This window comes from Camelina sativa, chromosome 18, assembly GCF_000633955.1.
Source record: "Camelina sativa cultivar DH55 chromosome 18, Cs, whole genome shotgun sequence".
NCBI lineage: Eukaryota > Viridiplantae > Streptophyta > Magnoliopsida > Brassicales > Brassicaceae > Camelina > Camelina sativa.
The window spans coordinates 16,471,583-16,484,939 of NC_025702.1; the positions used below are offsets into that span (position 1 = coordinate 16,471,583).

At 36.5% G+C, this 13,357-nt stretch overlaps 2 protein-coding genes across 2 annotated transcripts; one reads left to right on the forward strand and one right to left on the reverse strand.

Moving 5' to 3' along the window:
- Positions 8,338-9,285, forward strand: LOC104762036 (copper transporter 1). The gene has a single exon (XM_010485242.2). The coding sequence runs from the start codon at positions 8,551-8,553 to the stop codon at positions 9,055-9,057; it is 507 nt and encodes a 168-aa protein (XP_010483544.1). The 5' UTR covers positions 8,338-8,550; the 3' UTR covers positions 9,058-9,285.
- On the reverse strand, positions 10,866-11,774 carry LOC104763575 (NAC domain-containing protein 35-like). Its single transcript, XM_010486931.1, has 2 exons — positions 11,253-11,774; positions 10,866-11,141 (listed from the first exon to the last, which is right to left on the reverse strand). The coding sequence occupies exons 1-2, from the start codon at positions 11,772-11,774 to the stop codon at positions 10,866-10,868; spliced, it is 798 nt and encodes a 265-aa protein (XP_010485233.1).

Here is a 13,357-nt window from a genome sequence, read left to right on the forward strand (position 1 = left end):
ACAGGTCGTTTTCCTTGTTGTTTGTCTTCTTGTGAGATGACCGTTGAAGGAGATGATTCTGTCTTGAGCTTCACTTGAATCTCTTTGGTCTTGGGCTTCTTCTGATCCAAAACATTCTTCTCCAAAGTGACATCGTTTTGAGTAGGAACCAAAAACTCTTGATTTGGTATTGCTCTGTTATCCCCCCCCGCAAACTTTGTGTAGGCGGTAAGCCAACGCCAAGTTTGAGTCGTAACCGAGCAAAGGCATCATGGGGAAGTGACTTTGTGAAAATATCTGCCGTCTGCATATGACCAGGGATATGTGTCACAGTTAATGTCTTCAAAGCCATGCGTTCTCGGACGTAATGGTGATCAACGTCAAAGTGTTTTGTCCGTGAGTGGAAAGCTGGATTGGCTGTTAAGTAGACTGTCGGGAGGTTGTCACAGTATAATTCTGGGGTTGTGTGCAGTGGAACATTCAAGTCCCGTAGGACAGAGCTCATCCACTTGATTTCAGATGCTGTTTTAGACATGCTCCTGTACTTTGCTTCGGTAGAGCTCTTTGAGACAGTTGGTTGTTTCTTCGATGACCAAGAAATAAGATTTGGCCCCATAAAAGTACAGTAACCACCAACAGACGTCGTGTGACTTTGCAGTTGGCGTAATCACTGTCACTGTACGCAGTGAGAGCATTGTCATCATAATCGCTGTCACTATAGGCACTTATTGTATAATCACCATTTCTGATATAAGTGATACCCATTGTGATTGTACCTTTGACGTATCGAAGGATACGTTTGAGCAGATGAAAGTCTGACAGGATAGGCTTGTGCATCTTTTGACACACGTAGTTTACTGCAAATTGGATATCTGGTCGCGTTAGCGTTATATATTGGAGTTTACCAGCTAAGCTCCGGAAGTAGGTTGGCTCTGTGAACTCTGTATCTTGATCTGGCACTTTATCAAGTTCCAAAGGCAAGGGTGTTGGCATAGGAGCACAATTCTCCATCTGAGCTGCGATTAGGAGATCCTCTGCATATTTTTGCTGAGACATAAACATACCATCAGGGAAATACTAAAGTTGTATGCCAAGGAAATAGTGAGCTTTTCCCAAATCCTTCATACGAAATTGTTTACTGAGTTCAGTTAGAAGAGATGTGAGAGTTTGAGAGTTGCTCCCAGTAATGATCATGTCATCAACGTAAAGCAACAAGAAGATCATGTCATTGTTGCGTGAGTAAACAAAGAGAGAGGGATCCCATAGGCTGCAGATAAAACCAAATTCCAAAAGAAAAGTGCTAAACTTATCAAACAATGCCCTTGGAGATTGTTTCAAGCCATACAGAGACTTGTGTAGAAGACATACATGATCTGGTTTGTCTTTGTCCACAAATCCTGCTGGCTGTTTCATATAGACAATTTCTTCAAGATCGCCATGAAGAAATGCATTCTTCAAGATCGCCATGAAGAAATGCATTCTTCACATCCATTTGTTTCAATTCCCAGTTATTACTGACTGCCACATGAAACACCATTCTCACTGTTGGAATTCTAACTACAGGGCTATAAGTTTCCAAGTAGTCTATACCTTCTTCTTGGTCGAAGCCCTTCGCTACCAACCGTGCTTTGAGTTTGTCTAACGTACCATCGGCTTTTAACTTGGTACGAAACACCCATTTGCTGCCAAGAACATGCGTTTCTGGTTCTGGTGGCACTAGTGACCAAGTATTTACTTCTTTGTAGGTGTGCATCTCTTCCCCCATCGCACCTGTCCAACCTGGATGTTTTAAAGCAGCTGAGACGGTTTTTGGTTCTGGATACGATACCTTGTGAGACATAAGCGCGTATCTTGGATTAGGCTTGCGTATGCCATCCTTTCCTCTAGTGATCATTTGATGTGAATTGATTGTATAAGAGGATTGTTCTTCATTGTCACTATCAGTGTACTCAGTTGGAGATATTGTTGAAGTGATTTCCTGTAAATGAGAAATGATGTTGCCTATAGAATCAGGATCAAAGCCTGTCGTACGCTCAGGACATTCCTCATTCACAGGAGCACTAGAGACATCAGGGACCTGAGAAGCGTTTGGGAAAGGTGGGATATCAGGTATGATATGAGTTGTGGATGTCACTTCATCTGCATTGTTTGGTATAAAGCTTTTGTGCCAGGCAGAGAGCAACGGAGTCACCTTTTCTGGATGCAGAGCTGCATAGACTGTAGAGAAAGGATAAGCAGCCTCGTCGAAGATGACATGCCTGCTGATGTAAACTCTTCCAGTAGGAGGATACAAACATCGATATCCCTTATATTTATCATTATAACCAATAAACACACACTGTAGCGACTTTGGGTCCAGTTTTGTGGAGGCATAATCTCTTAAAGTTGGAAAACACGCACAACCGAAGGATCTTAGAGAAGTATAGATAGGCTTCTTCTTGTTTATCTTCTCATATGGTGATACCAATTCCTCCAATGTTGATGTTGGTAACAAATTAATCAAGAAATTGGCTGTATAGAATGCTTCCACCCAGTATTTTAGAGGAAGTTTACTCTGAAACAACATTGACATGCCTGATTCAGTGACATGTCTATGTTTTCGCTCAGCTAAACCGTTCTGCTGAGGTGTGTGTGGATATGAGATGAACTGTTTTATCCCATTCCCTTGTAGATGTTTCAGAAACTGTATACTAGTAAACTCTCCACCTCCATCACACTGAAACTCTTCGATACTGCATTCAAACTGTTTTTCCACCATCTTTTGAAATAGAGCAAATATTTGAAAGAAGTCTGATTTCATTTTGAGTGGAAAAAGCCAACTGAACCTTGAAAAATTGTCAACAAACACTACATAGAATTGAAATCCTTGAGCAGACATTATTGGAGAGGGTCCCCACAGATCACAGTGAACCCTCTCAAGAGGTTTTGTTGCAGTAAAAGAAGAAGTAGAAAAAGGAAGCCTTGAGCTCTTTCCAAGCTGACATGCTTCACAAACGGTCTTCGTAACTTTGTTAATAGAGATGGAACCACTTTTCTCAAGTTGCTGGAGGACTTGCAGATTAGGGTGGCCAAGTCTTCTTTGCCAAACTTCATCACTGGTTGAGTGCTTCTGTGTGGAGTAGAAGACATGGGGTTTTGGTTCCTCCAGCCGATACTGATCATTATGCAGACTTCCCATTACCAGGAGCTTCTTTGTGATCTTATCATTTATACATACCCCATCACAATCAAAAGCAACAAAACATGGATAATCCTTGGTAAGTTTTGAAACAGAGAGTAACGATTTAGCAATGTCAGGGCAAACAAGAACATCTTTTAGAGGTAGCTTACCTGAAGTAGAAGCAATACTGGTAGAACCTGTGTGAGTGATTGGAAGGAAGGACCCATCACCCACCATTACCGAGTCATTACCGTGATATGGTTGAGCCTGCTGCAAGTTTTGCACTGTGTTGGTGACGTGTGCAGAAGAACCAGAGTCTGGTAGCCAATCAGTACCCTGCGGATCCGTCACTTCTGTAATTCTCATTGCAGCTAGAGCCCGTGGAACATCCTCATATTGATATCCGTTATCAAACTGATGCCAACATTTAAGTGCAGGATGTCCTGTTTTACCACATATCTGACAAACAACAGAGCTTCTGGACATCTGAGAACCATCAGAAGAGATTTGCTGATGAATGCCGCGTCCTCTTGTTGAGAAAGAACCTCTGCCACGACCAGACCTGTTGCCATTGCCTCTTCCTCTGGAATTGTTCTGGTGATAGTACTCGCGTGTTGGTTGAGAGACGTGGAAAGCAACATGAGGGGTAACCAACGCAGCAGTCTCAGACAAATACCCTAGAAGCCGATCATCATAGCCTGTTAACTTTGGGATTACATCATCCAAGGTCAGATCTGGAGAGCCATCAACGAGGGTTTCAATGGTGGTTTTGATTGGCTCATATTCTCTTCCTAGACCATTCATTGCAGCAAAGATTTTCATCTTTTCATTTACAGGACTATCAACTGAAGCTAGCTGATCACAGATTCCCTTAAGATCTCTAAGATAAGATTCCATAGTCTTATCTTTCTTATCTAGAGTCTGTAAACGCCTCTGAAGCTCAAATAGCCTAGATGAGGATACTCTGTTGAAATGATTAGCGAGACACATCCATACCTGGTGAGAAGTAGAGCAGCTAGCCACCACACTCAATATGTCCTCCGAGAAAGATCCCAAAAGCCAAGACTTAACAACCTGATCTGTACGGTACCAAGTCGAGTATTCTGGGTTTGTTGCCTCTGTTCTGGTGCCATCAAGACTTGTTGCGACCGCCGTGGCACTTGGAGCTGAGATGGAACCAGTAACGAATCCCAGCAAGCCTTGACCAGCCAAGAATGACTCGAACTGACTCTTCCAAAGGATATAGTTCTTTTATGTGAGCGTAACCGTAACACAGTTGGAAATGTTTAAGGAAGGAACTGAATAAGAGGCCATGGATGCTAATGCCATGTGCTTTGATACCATGAAAGTAAAAGTTGTTTTCAAGTTTGAAGCTTTTAATTTATCATTTCTGCTTAACCCACAAGAGAGTGTTTACAACTTTACTTATACTCAAAACCATAAACCCTAGATGTCTTCTACATTAGTCTAGAGTGTTCCTCCAGGTGTCATGATCCTCTTGAGCAGGACGGATCAAGGGTGGCAAAAACGATTTGACAGCTTGATTGTCTCCGTACGGTCTTCGACAGGTTGTTTGCTTCGTCGTTTGTCTTCTTGTGAGAGAACCGTTGGAGAGGATGATTCAAGCTTGTTGGGTTTTTCTTGGTTTGTCTTGTTGGGCTTCGATGATTTGGTTTGGCCCATCGCTTCCTTTTCCAAAGTGCTGTTGTTTTGAGCAGGAACCAAAAACTCTTGTTTTGGTGTTGTTCTGTTATCAAGCTGGTGGAAAATCTAGAATCGTTTTGACTTTGAGACTGTGATTTCGTCTGGTTTCTCGCTCTATTGTTAAAGAAAAAAAAAATTATGCTAACCAAATTAAAAGTATGCAGAATTGACAAAACAAACAATGAAAATTAACTTAAACAAAAATTTCATACATATATATTTGGTGTTTTACATATGTAGCTAACTCTTATTGGTTTAATCATATCCTAAAAAAAAAATAGAAATTCATATCTTGGTCGTCCTGAGACATTGATCAACTACATTTCGCAACAAAATTAAATCTCTTTCATGATACTTTTTCTACTAGGAGAGTACGTATAAATTTTGGTGCATCAAAACATAAAAGAATAGGGCCCAAAAGAATATTCAGTAAATGGTAAAGAAAACAATAAACTAAAATTAACTAAGTTTTCTATTAGCAAATGATAAAATATGGTCGTAAATTAGTAATGTCTTATTAGACATATAGAACTTGTTATGGGCTCAGTCTATTATGAACATACATTCATGTCATGGGCTGAGAAAGAAAAGGATCAAGAGTACCAAATGACAAATTTCTTAACAAGTTTATGGCTTTGTGCAGTTTAATATTTATTCAGTATATAGCATCCCTACTATAGTAAAAGAGAAGTACAACTTACACATCGGACAGAAATACCCCTCACACTAACAAGTAGAATCATCAGCGAGAAGGTTAATAATGACTTTTGTGTTAGCTGAATCGGGTTTTATTAAAAAACATACCCGAAATTTTGAAATCGGATATATTTGACAAATTGTGAGCTTTCTATCTTCTCCTATATGGGCTCCAAATATTTATAAAAAACAATAAAAATCAACATTAAAGTCCTTTGCAAATTTAGAATATCTCAAATTTAAGATAGCAATCTCCTTTGCAACAAAATCTTCCCAACAAAATACAAAATTTAAGATAGCAATCTCCTTTGCAAATTTAGAATATCTCTTAAAAATTTCATCAATATACTAAAAAGATAGCAATTTCATCAATTTTCTAAAATCCCTAAATAATCTCATCAATATAATTAATTACACCTATAAACAATAGCTTCAACGAACGTTAATAAGATATTTGATGAATATCCCCTAAAATATACGAACAAGATTTTACCTAATTGATCATTAGTAACTCCTTCCTATAAATATAACTTTAGTATCAAAAGGTCTAGTACACCATACCTTCCTCTCTCTCCTAGCAGACTCTTCCAATGGCTGTCGAAATCAATCCTATCACAGATTTGCAAACAATCAAACCACTCAAAACAGGATGGAGGATTCAAGTGAAAATCATTCATTCTTGGAAGCAATACAATGTCTTCTCCGGAGAGACTCTCGAAATGGTTTTAGCAGACATTTCTGTAAGTTTCCTCTACTCTACTGCCATTGTTTCATTTGAACTATATTTAGCTATTAATTGTTTAGATAATCTACTTCTACTTTAAAAAAAATAGGGTACCCTCATTCATGCAACGGTCAAGAAGCCACAATTTGGAAAATTCCAGAAAATGATCATCACTGGAAATTGGGTGATCATTGAAACGTTTTCCCGGTTAATTGATTCGGGAAACCAAATTAAATAACACGTTTAGATTTGCAACTACTTATCTTACGGAAAACCACTACTTATCTTATGGATATTATGATGTCTTGATATATATGCTTCACTTTGACTGTATATTCTTCAACATCTACTGCATAAAATGTATAATATGTCAAGTAATCATATACAAAATACTGTAAGTAAGCTGAAAGTATTGTTTTGGCTACACAATTATGATTTTCAAATATAGGATCGATTGTTTTGGATACATATAGGGTAAGGGTATAGTCCTATGTAAACAAAACAATATAAAGAAAGCAACTGATAATTTAAAACAACTTACCAATCCAATTGAATTGGTTAATTGATTCGGGAAACTATTTGGGCGAAACTGGATCAATCCGATTGACACTTTTATCAACCACATAAACCCACCGAATTGCTTTAGAGTAATTGGTTGTGTAAACCTGTCGGATTTAACAGCTCTATGAAAAAAGATTTGGAAGAATGGAAGATCTGGGATCTAAGGTTGATCGAATGGAAGATGAAGAGAAAACGATGAAAATGTTCTCTTTGATCGAAGGAATGTAGTAAACTCGATTCATTTTCCTGTTATCAAGATAGATGTTTTTTTTGTTTAAAAAAAGTTATCCTAAGAGGCCTTCGTAGCCCACATCTGAAATCTCTAGAAAACTAAACCCAGACCCAATTTTGTAGGTGTATTAATAAAAGCATATTAGCCCAATTCATGTTACTCAAAAATCCCTATAACATATTTTGAAAAACCACTATTAAAAGTCATATACATATATTCACTATTAAAAACCACTATTGTACTTAAAATTATTTACATATATGGTCAGCACATTTATATATAATATGGTCAGCACATTCACGGTATAGATTCAGCATGTATATGACGCCTACAAAAATAAAAACATAGTATTATGTACATATTAATTTTTAATAAATGAAAATTTATAAATAATATTCGACAACCACGTCGTAAGTATATTATTATTTCATTCTATTTATATCCTATCTTATTACATATTTCACTAACCAGTTTCTTAGAATTGTATACTACTGTTTCAAAATAATGGTCTACAAAAATTTTAAAACTCACAATGTAATAAATACTCTATTTAAATAGTGGTTTAAGCAGCAATAGCAAATAGGAGGAACATAAATCTATATATTCAACAATCACTAACATCTTATATATTGTTATATGTTCTAACAACACTTAAACATTCCTCCGCGCTGTATGCGCGGGTGAGGTCTTGGTTATTAGAAAAAGAAAAGGACTCTCGAAATATGTAAACAGTTAATGCCAATAACCCCCAAACGGCAAACGTTATAACTTATAAGACGTAATCGTTCATCTCAATGAGTTTCGTCAACGTAATGTTTACGATGTATTTATGGGAAGTCCATATTTATACGTCTCCCTTATGAAAGATCTCACATCAATAATGTTCATATCTTCTTTCTCTTTTTCCTTTTTTTTTGTGCGGTATTTTACACAATATACCATCGCAATCGTACTATATAACCAAAGTTGTATAGAATTATAGATTGATTGTCTATCTCAATCCTAAACAAACCAAAGTTGATTTAGCAAAAATTTTGAAAATTCCATGAATGGTGATTTTTTTTTGTCCTAAGAAGATATGATAATTAAACCCAAAATAAGAAGAAGATATGATAATTGTAAATCAAGAACTTAATATAGTAATTAATTAAAGGGATTGGAATCAAAAGTTACTAACCTAAAAATTGGAGATTTCAGAGGATACAATTATCTCTGTTTTTTACTTGCTAAATATTACCTTACCTTTTTATGTACGAGTACGACACAAAAGTTTTTGACAAGTCAATAAACAAGTTGTACTGTACTACAATAATACCCCCCAATACTCTTTCTTATCACCACAGAAACCCAAATTTTTGTTCAAAAAGGAATCTCAATTAAATGCCAATAAATAAAATATACCAAACAACCAATTTCTAACAATTTTCCTTCCTCTCCTCCTCTCCTCCTCTCAAACAACACACACAAGAAGAGCCAAAGAACAAATAAGAAACCATGGATCACGGTCACATGCATGACATGTCTCCACCACCATCATCATCATCATCATCATCATCATCGATGATGAACAATGGATCCATGAACGGAGGAGGAGGACAACATCACCGCATGATGATGATGCACATGACTTTCTTTTGGGGCAAGAACACGGAGGTTCTCTTCTCCGGTTGGCCCGGAACAAGCTCCGGCATGTACGCTCTTTGTCTCATCTTCGTCTTCTTCCTCGCCGTTCTCACCGAATGGCTTGCTCATTCCTCTCTCCTCCGTACCGGTGATTCGGCTAATGGCGCCGCAGGGCTAATCCAAACCGCCGTGTATACCCTCCGTACCGGTCTAGCTTACCTAGTCATGCTCGCCGTCATGTCTTTTAACGCCGGTGTGTTTCTTGTCGCTCTCGCCGGTCATGCCGTTGGTTTCATGTCGTTCGGAAGCCGAACTTTTCGGAATCCTTCCGATGACAGGAAAACTAATTATGTTCCTCCCTCTGGTTGCGCTTGTTAATGTTAATATTATGTTATATGGATTGATCCATGGTTTTTCTTTTATAATTAAAAGATCTAGGGGTTGTAGTTTTCTTGATTATTTTCTGGATTTGTTCTTGAGAGGTTCACATGTGTGTGTGAGTATGAGGAAGAGGAATATTTAATATTATATTTTCTTTAATCTTTTGTTTTCCTGCTGGATTGATGGCGAAAGCTGAAAATACCAATTTACTACATTTGGATACAATTTTGTTTTTTTCCTCTCAGATTTCATTATACAAAATTTCTTAGAAAATATAATTAAGAGGAAAATAAATATATATATATATATATGTTCCTATCGAATACCATATTCTCATTGTAGTCCCGTGACCTCGCTGACCCTGCGACAACGACACATATATTGGTTTAGGGAGTTTGAGAAAATTTTAATGGTTAGATGTAACTCATACTCATTAATTAATTTATAATCATCTAAAAGAAAGATGAGAAAGATGATGATTAACCTAAAAAGAAAGAGATGAAGAACGATGATCATCAAATCAAACTCTCTAAACCTAAATAAGCTCTGTTTCTTCTCGTATGCCTTTAACACGGACAATACTCTTTAACAAGTTTCTTAGTGGGCCTTATCCTCACAATTCATCATGGGTCTCATGAAGCCCAGACACATCTAACGAAATCCTTTTGATTAATAAATAACACCCTCGCAAATTTTTTATACCGGAGAGCTATTTAAACTATTAACTTTCAGATATAAAATCTTCAGCTCTCAGATCAGATTCCTCTGTTCTTCATGAAAGTTAAGTGCACACTGATCAAGCAAGTGCGGATCTTCTGCCACCGGTAAACCCGATCTGTTCCATATAGACTGCGATGTTAACTTCTGTTCCAAGCAAGTGAATGTCTTTGGAATCCTTTGGTTGCTTGGTCCAAATTTTCTTTGTTTAATGCACCATCATTTTTTTAATCTATTTTTGGATGCCGAATAGAATTTCAGTGTAGTGGCTCCTTCGCATCTTTGGTGAGACGTTTTCTTGATATTCATGGGACTGCGATCGAATGCCTCTGATCAAGAACGGTATGATTTATTCATGAAAGGTTTTAAACTAAGCGTAACATTAGAGTTAGGTTTTTCGTACTATAATCTCAAACTTACACAGGAGTTCTGGTGCATGTACCGTTAAGCTACACGTTTAGACGGTTGACTTTACGAGATCACGAAGTCGGTCCATAGTCTTTGAGCTAGAATAGAAAACAGAGAAATGTGATGAATAATACTATAATAGGCAGAGAATTGAAAAAAAAAAACAGAGAGCTGAAGCAAAATCGAAGTATAGAGCAAACAAAGAGATAAGATATAAGAGATCATACATATATCCTAGCTATGATTCTCAACAATTTGCACGATTATTATTATTATTTATTAGGCTTTAATGAATTTGGTTTCTTATTTGGAGCGGAGTAGCTAGCCTAATTACGATCACCTCAAGCATACGGTAATGGTACGTTCGACGTTTCAAGACAATGACGAAAACGTGGTTCTCTTCATTGAGAAATAATACTTGACAGATTAGCTTGAACGCTAATAAAAGACTCTATAACTTCTCTATTTTTGTTAGTAAAAGAATGAATATTTTTATTGAATACAAAAAATGTGAACAGTCGGATGATTGAAACACCATATTTCTCCAAGAGAAATCCTAAACTTAAAAAACCTCTAGCTACCATACCTAAACATAACATTAACTAGTAGCAGTCATCATCTCATAACACACTTGCTAAAAAAAGAAAGAAATATATGACTACAATATATAGAAATCTCCATCATGGTAACGAAAGCAAGTCCTGATCACAGATATTTTCACTGCCCAGCAACTCTTCAATCCAATCTTCAAACCGTTCAGTCTCCATGGCTTCAACCTGCTCATCCACCTTCTCTCCTCCGAGTGCCTCTTTTTTCTGCTGCTCCCAGAAAGAAGAAGAAGAAGACTCATCATGCTGATAATGATTAGTAGAAGTGGAAGCTTCTTCGTATGAATCCTTCTCCTTCTTCTTCTTGGAATTCCTTTTCTTGTGAATCTTGCACGGGACGACTAGCTCCTGATCAAGGATATCTTCCTCATGATGATCATTCTCCTTCTCCTTCTTCTTCTCCTCCTTCTTCTTCTCCTTCTTCTCCGACCATTTTTTCTTGTGAATCTTGCAGATGACTCTCTCTTGGAACGTATCGTTATCTTTGGAAGTAGGTAGCCTAAACTCGTCCATAATCCAGCTTTCGTTCCTTGGAACATCAACAGAAACACTACCGACGTCTCCTCTCTTCTGCTTCTTGTTCTTGTTCTTGCTGGCGCTATGATAAGTAAAGTTTTGCTTTACCCCGATGACCTTCCCTGTATCCTCATCAATGATATCTTTTGTCCCATTCGCATTCCAGTTCCCACGGTCAATGCCATCCCCGATGATCTTCCGCTTGGAGTACTTACCACAAGCAACCTTCTCTTTAGAGATCTGAGTCTTTGGAGTGACATAATACCATTCATCTTCGTTGAGAAAAGGATGGTTGATGTGATCCAACAACCATGGCTCCTTGGCATAAACATCTTTCACCACTATAAAGTCTTCCATGGGCTCACCTCTTAGCATTGGTATAAGATACGAGTTGATAACTTCTGGCTCCGTGGGATCAAAGTGAAGTCCTTCATCCTCTTCGTAGTAGTCGTTCTCCGTTGTCATATTTGTTATGTGATTGTTGCTAGATTATGATGAGAGATATGAGAGATTATGAGTTTATATACGAGTTTTGGTGTGATTATCTCAATATTTTTTTAAAGTTATATATATCTTAATATTGTTGTTATAAACAATATATAAAACTGTATTATTTTCTTTTAAAAAATATTAAGATATATACTGAGATATTAAGATATATACGAAATTCTAATAATAATTGTTGTCATTAATATATATACGAAATATTAATATTATTGTTATAAACAATATACTAGATTAGGACTCGTGCTAGAGCACGGGTTGAAATTTCTTTTATTTATATTGTCGTTTTTATATAAAATATAATTTATATGATTGTTTTTAAAAGTTGTTGTGAATAAAAATTAGGACCCGGGTTTAAAGTGATTGTTTTTAAAAGTTGTTGTGAATAATATTAATTATTGAGATTTTGTTGCCTATATATGGTTAATTAAATAATTAGTGGAGATTTTATTTTATTTTTTTGGAATATCCTTTTCTAAGAGAATATGAAATCGAGATTTAACTAATGGTTACAATTCATATAACTTATAAACTATCAAATAATCAAATAATTAATTTTACAACCCATATTATATAGTCTACACAAAAAAGTTGTGTACTTCCGTTTTATTATATAGGGATAGAATTGTATTATTTGTTTTTTAAAAAAATATTAAGATATAAGTGATCAGTGTTCCCTAAAATAATCCAAATTAGTTGAACAAAAATTATGTTATAATATCAGAAATTATATTATAATTTTAACCAAACTAGAAATGCTAATAATATAAGTTGATCAAATATGGTGTTACGAGGTATAATAATTAAATAAACACATGAAAATCAACATATTTAGTATATCCTCTGTTTTTTTTTAAAAAGGAAATGGTTTCTAAAGTAATTTTTTTATTTTATGTTTTCTATGCAAATTTGTACTACAATATTTCATAATATTATTTACCTCTCTTATTGATGCAAGTAAAATAAAAGAAACAGCTAGTAATAAAGTAACACAACAACGGTTCCAGGCTAAGACAAGCAGTATACAACGAAGCTCCTACACAATTTGAGCCGACTGTCATATGTGAGTTTTCAGACGATGAAGATTGTGAGCGGATGGACACACTTTACAATCAGATGGTTGATTTAAGGAGAACTGAAGATGGCTGCAGTGAGTTGCAGATCTCTTTGTCTGAAAAAACAGAGGTAAGAGCTGAAAATAGTTTGGGATTGTCTTATGATGTTTTGAGCTGGTGGAGGTGCAATAGCTTGAAGTTTCCGATCTTGTCAGAACTTGCTAGAGATGTTCTAGCAGTTCAAGTCTCATCAGTGGCTTATGAGTCTGCTTTTAGTACAAGTGGTCGAGTGTTGGACCCTTATAGGAGTTCCTTAACTCCTTTCATGGTTGAGGTTCTGATATGCACCCAACAATGGTTAAGGTGTTCTTATAAATCAGAAGCACAGGTAGCTAACTTAGCGCAAATGTTGGAAGAAGTTGAGTTTCTTGAATCTCTTGGTAAGTAGAATTGTCATTGATTCTGATTTTTTGGTTTTATAAAACTCTT